Raw genomic sequence first — 8,742 nt, forward strand, 5'->3', positions numbered from 1 at the left:
GTCATGTGATTGCTCCTAATTGAACTGATGACTGGAAAAGATAGTGTTTTAACTGTGCATGTTGCCACTCTGAAAAAAAATGTTTTCTTAGTAAGGTAAAAGAGAATGAACATTGGATGGGCGTCAGGGTCTGACACAGTTGCTGGTTCTCCCAAAACCAGCGGGGATGCAGGGGGCAGGGGAAGTGTAACCTTCTCATGCCCACCAGGTGAGCAGAGCCCCCGGCTCTTGCAGTCACAGCTGGAGCTGCACTGTCCCAGTTCAGGCAGCTCTTACTGTTCCCTGGCCTGCTGGGATGGGGCTGAGCCGGAAAGAAGGTTCCGGCAACTCCTCTGGTGACCCTGTGGGGTGACCAGAGAACAGCTCCCCCCACAACCTCACTTGTGGTTGGATGGACCTGGGAATCCGAGAAAAGCATTCCGTGGCATCCCAGCCCAGTTCACTGCTGGTGAGAGAAAATTCTTACATTAGTTTCAGAACTAAAGGTCATAAGATCACGTCATGAAATGACTCCTGGTTTAAATGGTCAGATATAGATATCACTTCATAAAATTCTTAATCCTGACCACTCTTGGGGCACTGGACTGTCTTGTTTATACGTGATTTATTTATTTTAATATGAATTAAGTTATTTAATCAAAAGTATTAACTCAAATTAGTATTAACTAAAATTAATGTGGTGGTAATTTAAATATTCTTTATATTTATATTTATTTTCAGCCCACTTTTTTTTTTTTTTTTTTTTTATTTAAGGCTGTTTGAAGTTAGGGAACTTGGGAGCGAGTACTAGTGTATTGGGTGATCTGTGCCTTGAAAGAAAGGAGATGCGACTTCGTCTGTTCTCTACTACACTGGTTTTCATCTGTGTCCTCTAGACTGTGACCCAATTTAGCACAAAGAAAGGAGCCTGTGTTTACAGCTCTGAGCCCCCAGCCCTCCCATCTTTATTCAAAAAGACCAAGCATGTAAAAGCAAGCTGTGTTAGTTTGGGTTCTCTGAGAAGCAGACACCAGGCTGGGGTTAAATGTGCAAGGATTTTATTAGGAGAAATGCCTGGGCGAGAGAAAATAGGGAGGGAGCTGGGAGAGCCCTTCTACTACAAGGCAAGTCTCACCTCAGCTGAAGGAGGAGGGGAAGGAAGGTGGGGTGGAGATGTCTACACCATGGTGCGGGCTAAGGAAGGTTCAGCGAGGCCACAGGGGGCCTCCAGCCACCTCAGTCATCTGAGGAGTCCCCTGATTCCCAGCAACAGCCTGACTTGGTACCCAACCACACCCAGTTAGTGGCTGGGAGCAGCCCGTGGCAAGTGCGGCTTTGGAGCAAATGCAAAGATGGAGCAGCTGGAGCCCTCACCCAGTTACAGGCCCTGTAGCGAGAGCTCTGCAAGGTGCCTTCTCAGTGCAGCCTCCAAAGCTTGCTCAGCTTCTCCTAGAAATTGAAGGCAGTGCTGGGATTCCCTGTACTTTCGTGACATATAAAAATTCAAGTTGGTTGACATCTGTTGCCATGCGTGACTTTCGGAAGGGACAGTAGAGAAGGGATTAAGTTTACTGTCCCCAGCAGTCTGTGATATTACAACTGAGTGCCTTATGAATTAATTGCTTTTTTAAAAAAATTTTATGGGATTTTCTTGATTAAGTGCCATGAACTGTTTTCTTTAAAATTTAAATGAAATTTTTTCAAGCAGATTGACTTCATAGGTTTAAGAACATCTCCATTGAGTATTTGGTGTTTTTCTGTAAACCTGCAACTTCCCTACTAATAAGGAATAACAGGCATTCAGCAATAGCAAAACCAATATGTGGCAGATCTCTGGCCTGTGACTTGTTGACAGGTTCACAGATGAGCCTCTGATGTTTTAAAAACAAGCAATCTAGGCCTAAAGGGCAAGATATCAGATATCTGGGAATCAGGTTTTCACTACTATTTTTATTATTTTTCGCATGATCAAGTCCTAGAATGGGGAAGGATTGATCTTGGCCCAGGGTAAACGGCACACATGCCACATCCATGCAGCACGGTCTTCAAATCTGACTCATTCTTCTGTCATCTCTATAAATCATAATTTGTGCTGATAAGGTGAGGTCATTTACTTGAAAGCAAAATGGAGGAACTCAAATGAAAATGGATTGAATCCGAAGTTTGTGTTTTGAACACCTCCTTTAGCAGCAGGGCCGTTGGCAGAAGGGGATGGGACACATACAGCCAGAAGCAGGTTTTCACCCTGAACAAGATTAAGAGATGAGAAGGCTCATGAGATCATCTTATTCATATCATCATTTTCTGCCTGAAAGGCCTGGGAGAGAAGGGGGATGTTCTGAGTAATCTATTTTCTTTCTGATTCTTTCTCCCTCTTCATCATAAGTGATTTAGCTAATGACTTCCCTGCCATTTCCTTCAGTCAACAGTATCACTATATCAGAGGATATAATGATTTTCATTATATCAGAGGATTTTCTTACCGCATTCATCTTCCTTGATCAATGCTGAAAGTTTTTTTTCCTCCTTTGGTTTGCTTTCCTGAATACCTATGAGCAGTTATTCATCATTTGAGCTTTCACATAACCTGGCTTTGGCCGTCTTTCTTTCCTGACACGTGGGCAGGTCAGTCGTTTGAGAGGGTTTGCCACACAGACGCTTTCATCAATGGCCATCAAACTCCTGCATTTTCCACTAGCTCTTGACAGGTCCTGTGACCAAAGGACACATTTTCTTGAGCTCTTTCCAAAGGATATCTGGATATTCAACTATTTCCTTGCACATTTGAATCTATTCCTGCAGCAACTTGGGGCTGTGAACCCCGGCTGTGATAAGGGAGGTGAGCCATTCCTCAGTGTTCAAGGCTCAGACATATTACAAGGCATTTGGTAAATAGAAGAGCTGCCTTGGGAGCGTCTTCAGCATATGGTGGGAGGTTCCAACATATTGCACAAGAGGAAAAGGGAACGCAAGATAAGGGTAATTTCAGTCTTCTGCATTGATTGTCCCTCTCAGAACTTTCCCTGCTCTCCCTCCAAGAGGAGTTAGCCAGGGCAGCTGGTTGCAAGGCTGCAGCTGTTTTTAGTTGTTGATTTTAGCTTCGGAGCAGTCCCTTGTGGGCGAGGACGCCGTCTCTGCACCCTGGAATGGGCTTGCAGGTGTCGGGGAAATGTTTTCTTTCCCCGCTGTTATGTGACACTCAGTAACAGACAAGCTATTATGATGGATCGGCTGCTGTCACGGAGACTTGGGTTTGCCAGGCTCAGTCCTGTCCCTTCCCCCATTCCTCTCACACACGGAGCTGCTGAAAAAGATTTGCTTTCTGCTTAAGCTCAGCGAGTGTGCATTTCTGTCATCTCCCTCAACCTGCTCCCTTGCAAATGGTGCTGGATGTGTCAACGGCAAGGGAATATCAGGTCAAAGATCTTTAAGAATCTGCTACAAGTAGGCCTGGATTGAAATGGGTTTAAAGAAACATGGGTATGTGAGAAATAATAATTTTTTAAAAGAAAAAGCCTACTTGAGTAAAAACAAGGGGCTCTGGTGTTTATTGCTTTGTTTGTTTGCTTACTTGTTTGTTTGAATGGAAATGCTAGAACTTGGGTCCCATGTTAGGGCTGAGCACGTATTCCCATATGTTTTGTTGATGTAATGATGGGGCTTCATTAGCTGGTGGTGGGTGTCATGTGTACAGATGATACTGTAGTCAGTGCCTTAACTTGAACATATCAATACTAGCACAGCGCTCACCCCCCTTTTTCCCATTTGTCTTTGGGCAACTGGGGCTCCTGCCCTGATCCCTGTGCCTACTCTACCCCATGTGTGACCCCTCCCTCCATGCCACCAACACCCTTCTAGACTGTGCTCTGACACCAGGGCCTAAACTTTCCTGTCCAAATGGCCCTGGCCCTGTGTCGAACCTGACGCCACACCCCTAGGGTGAGCAGTGGCTATATATGGAGGTGGAGTGGAAGAAGAGACAGATACGTGCATATAATCAGTGTTCCTCAAAGAGAAGCTCAGAGCTGGGTGGGAGGAGCTGGGGCGGCCATGGGTCACGTGTGTTGCCTGGATCTCAAGATAGTTAGGGGGAGCCTTGTCTTAGTTTGCCAGGCTGCTATGACAAATACCACTCCGTGGGTTGGCTTAAACAACAAGAATTTATTGTCTCACAGTTTCAGAGGCTAGAAGTCCTAAATCAAGGTGTTCACAGGCCATGCTTTCTCCCGGAGCCTGTGGCATTCTGGTGCTGGCTTGCACGATCCTTGGGGTTCCTTGGCTTGCATCTGTGCCTCCATCACATGACGATCTGTCTCTGTGATGGTTTGAAGCTACATGTACCCCAGAAAAACATGTTCTTACATCTAGTCCAGTCCTGTGGGGGTAAACCTATTGTAAGTAGGGCCTTTTTGATGAGGCTACTTCAGTTAAAGCCTGGCCCATCTCGTGCAGGATGGGTCTTAATCCTATTACTGAAGTCCTTTGTAAATGGAATGAATACAGAGAGAGAGAAAAAGCTACAGAAGCAAGAAGCTGCAATCAATGGAACCTGGAAGAGAAGAGAGAGACCAGCAGACACCTTGGCATGTGGCAGAGGAGCCCGGGATTGCTGGCAACTGGTCTGGAGGAAGAAAGCATTGCCTTGACAATGCCTTGATTTGGACAATTTTTTTTACCTCAAATAGTAAGTTAATCAATCCGCATTGTTTAAGCCAACCCATTTCAGGGTATGTGCTTTAAGCAGCCTGGGAAACTAAATCAGTCTCCTTGGTCTCCTCCTGTGGCTCTCTGATTTACTGCATCTGAATTTCCTCTGCCTTAGAAGGCCTTCAGTCACATGGAGTAAGGCCAACCTGATTCAGTTTGGCCTCATCTAAATAGGATCTTTGGAGATCGTGTTCACTAATGAATGCCCACTTTAACCAATTAAAATAGCTGCGAAAGTCCTAGTTACAAATGGGCTCACACCCACAGGACCAGGGGTCAGGATGGAACATGGCTTTATGGGCGGACAGGATTCAGTCTCAACAGATCTGCATAACATACTCCCTCTCCTTCTACCCACTGGTGCAATGCTTCAAAAAAAGGCAAAGGAACATGGGTTTTAATAAAAAAATACAAGTTAACCTTCTTACTCATTCTAAATCCTAAAGGCAGGTGTACAGGAAATGAGTTGGGATGGGAGCAGAAAGTGAAACTGCCCAGTTTAGTTTCCGCTTTTAAGGTATGCGAATTGCTTCCCACAGCAGATAGCGTATGTGCTGAAATGTTCTTCAATGATAATCTGAATGTTTGAAAGTCATTGGTATTTGAGTAAAGTGCATCTAAAGGATCAGCAGTAGCCTTTTGTTGCAGTACCTCAAATGTTGGACACTTGTAAAGAAACCCTATAAAATGTGCTGGGGTCTTGGAGGTTGAGCAGGGTCAGGTTATTAGGCACAGCCGCAACTCAGAATAGCGTTAGTTCGGTCAAATGCCTGGACTATTCAACTAAGTAAAAGGTTCAACAGATCAGCTATAGTGCCCAGTCTAGTAGCTGCTCAATAAGCAAAACACTTTAAAAATTGACTCAGCATCTGGTAATGTTTGCTCAAAGTAGTTGATCCAATAGTCCAAGATATGGTCAGCTTAAATCTCTTGGTATTTCAATGACATCAAAAGCCAGGCTTCGCTCCCAAAGCCTGACTTGTCATAGATACTTTACTGTGATAAAGTGGAGCTAACTTTTCCACTCACTATGCAGTTAACTTAGCAATAGCACTTTGCATTGTTATAGTACTTTTGTTATAGTTGATGAAATTACTTAACATTAAATTAATTAACATTAAAATATTACTGTTAGCTATAGTCTGTGTTTTGCATTAGTTGTACTTTTCCCATATACCATCCTGTTATTAATACCTTGTAGTAATGATGTGCATTTGTTCTAGCTCATGAAAGAACGTTCTTATATTTGTACAATTAACCACAGTCATCATCCACAACAGGGTTCACTATGTTATACAGTCCCATGTTTTGTAAAATGTATTCTCTACTTGGGCTGTGGTGAGAAAAATTTGAAAAGCAAGGACCTAAGGCAAGTAATTTGATGGTGGATTTCTATGCATGTGACAGGCATTAGGAGAGAAACTTAGGGGCAGGAGACCCTCCTTGCATAACTTCCACCACCCCTGCAGGCAGCCAGCCTCCCCCTTTGTCTGCTCATTAAGCTCATCCCTATTTGTGTTGCTTCCTTAACCTTGCATTGTAGAGAACCACCATGAAATCAAAATATTCTTAGGACCATCATGAAATCAAAATATTCGTCAGTGAATAATAGTGTTCTGCTTGTAAGGTGCTTTTTATCTACATTCTCCCACTAGAGTATGGATTCTAGATTCCAGATTAAAAGCTCATCCCAGAGGAGAGGTCGTTTGTCTGCCTCTAAGAAAGCCTCCAGAAAGATCTTATCTAGCCCGGTTTTATGATTCAGTGTTCATACAGTCATACAGAAAGGCTTTCCTGTGTTTGATTAATTAGTCTTCTCTCTTTTAACTCTTGAAGTTAGGTTGCTATTACTTTACCTGAGCAAACATATGCTTGGCATTATGACATCTTCAGTAGCCAAGGGTTGATATTGGAAGGAGGTGAAATCGAGCAAGTGGTAATGGCGCTCTAGAATTGGGGTAACGGGTAGAAGGTTGGTCTTTGCTGCTAAGCTGCTTGATGGAGGGAGGGGTAGGCCAGCATTTTCTTCCTTTGGCTCATGGGGTACTCCCTCAAGAATCGTGGACTAAAGCAACCAGCTGCTTTCAAAAGGGCTGTTTTATTGTAGTGCTACCTCACCACCATTCCATAGACCAGCTGTTGGCATTTTGGGTTCCTGCTGTTTGCTGATTTAATTCCATTCATTTCAATCCCATTGCTACTAGGTAAAACCTACCAGTACTACACCCCTGAAAATCTATTGAGTCAGGGGGAACTCTTTGATGAAAAGGATGAGGGCTTACCTCTAAGGTGTTTGGCTGTTGGGACCTATTTCTTTCCCTCAAGTAAGACAGGGCCTATGCCAAGGAGGGTGGTGGCCATTCTGGCTTTGTCGTCTCGGCCGGAAGCTTCCAGCACTCACCCAACAACGTGGCGGAGAAATCTTGTGCTCAGAAGGAGTTAAACTGTCTGTCTGCACAGTGTGGCTTTGTTCTGGCAATGTCCCATCAGGTTAGGTCATTCCTGATGATTTCACTCTCCCGGTGACATCAGCTTCCAATCTCCTGAAGGTGAGTTCATGTGCGAGGGCTCCGAGACACTCGCTTCCTGAGTCCCAGGCCATTCCCACCGGTGTGTGTGGACAGAGCGTGTCTCTCCCAGGCTGCAGTCTGGCTGTGCGCTCGTTTGTGCTTACCGTATCGAGCTACCATGCTGACATGACACCAGCTGGCATAGCCCAGCTCCGAGATGGAATGTGCTGGATGCAAGCGAAAAACCGAACGCTGACATTTACTCTCCCTCCACCCGCCCAGGTACAAAATAAAAGGATTCGAGGGATGACTCGACGGAGTCTTGGTTTGATATTTTTCTAAGTTGTCTCTCCCTCCCCTACCTTTAGGTAGCCTGCCAGGTGATAGTATCTTTATCGTAGCTTTCAGTCCATTATACCCACTGACTCTTGAAACTATCTGGCTGCTGATGGCATGAATTAAATCTAAGACCTTAAAACAGTTTAGTGTAGCCTTGTTCTTAAATAGCAAGTCTGTGAAATAAAGTAAGCTATTCACCTTCTAAGATCATTTCCTTTCTTTTGCCTTTGAGACATCTTGAAAGAACAAGGCGCGGACGTGGAAGCAGCTCGGGTTTATTGGTTGGGTGCCAGGAGTTGGTTTTGACAGTGATGGTGATGCTGTCTGTGTACGTGTCCAAAGTCTGCAGAGGGGCAGATGTCAATAAGACATCCCTGGAAGGGTCTCCAGAGACTTTGTCTAGTCCCATGGCCGGTGTAAGCGTATTTTGTGACACTTACTGTTTTTCTCCTCTCTTCTACAGGCTCTGGTGCCCCCAGTTTTGTCACCAGGGATTCAGAGTTCCAGATGCTCTCTGACCCCTCTACCACGTCCGTGGTCCCCAGTCCTAGGGGGGATGGAACGTGCTCTGCCTGGGGTCACGGGTTCTGGGCCAACGTGGAGCAGAGGAGGGAAATATCTCTGCAGAAGAGCAGCGTTTCGTCCTCACCTCATTTCCAAGATCCCGAGACTCCATTTCTTCATCGGATTAATGGCTCTTGGCACTCAGAAGCAGCTTCTGGAGTCGGAGCCGTCAGGGTACATGCTGAGGTCTAAAATCATGTCAGGAAAATTTTATACCAGCACAGGATTGTTAAGAGGAGACTGGTGTTCAAACAAGCTGATAAGGTTCTACTCTCACTGTGGAGCTTCATTTCATATGGAAGGGAAAGAAAAAGAAACGAATAGAGCTTAAGAGAGTGTAAGTGTGTAGTTATCAAATAATCATGACCACTTATCTCAATTTGGGTCTATAGGGGTACTGAAAAATACTTTATTTATTTATTTATTTATTGCCTGCCTCTTCACAAAATAAAAGTTGAGGCTCTCATTTTTCGAGGAGGGATGACTTGCAAATCTTTTGTTTGAAATGCGTCCATGGCTAGGCTTTCTGAGTTTCAGTTCTGTTTTGGTGGTGGTGGGTGGGGATCGGCTGCGTCAGAGGAAATTTGTGAAATCTTAGTCCAGGATGCTGATACTCTTATCAGTCACATCTGCTCAGAACACA

At 44.7% G+C, this 8,742-nt stretch overlaps 1 protein-coding gene across 1 annotated transcript; it reads left to right on the plus strand.

Annotated features, from left to right (window-relative positions):
• Nucleotides 1-391: 391 nt before the first annotated feature.
• LOC119506931 lies at nt 392-8,430 on the plus strand. Its single transcript, XM_037799936.1, has 3 exons — nt 392-448; nt 7,236-7,478; nt 7,999-8,430. The coding sequence occupies exons 1-3, from the start codon at nt 392-394 to the stop codon at nt 8,428-8,430; spliced, it is 732 nt and encodes a 243-aa protein (XP_037655864.1).
• Nucleotides 8,431-8,742: the final 312 nt, after the last annotated feature.

This window comes from Choloepus didactylus, chromosome 12 (assembly GCF_015220235.1).
Source record: "Choloepus didactylus isolate mChoDid1 chromosome 12, mChoDid1.pri, whole genome shotgun sequence".
NCBI classification, from domain to species: Eukaryota; Metazoa; Chordata; class Mammalia; order Pilosa; family Megalonychidae; genus Choloepus; species Choloepus didactylus.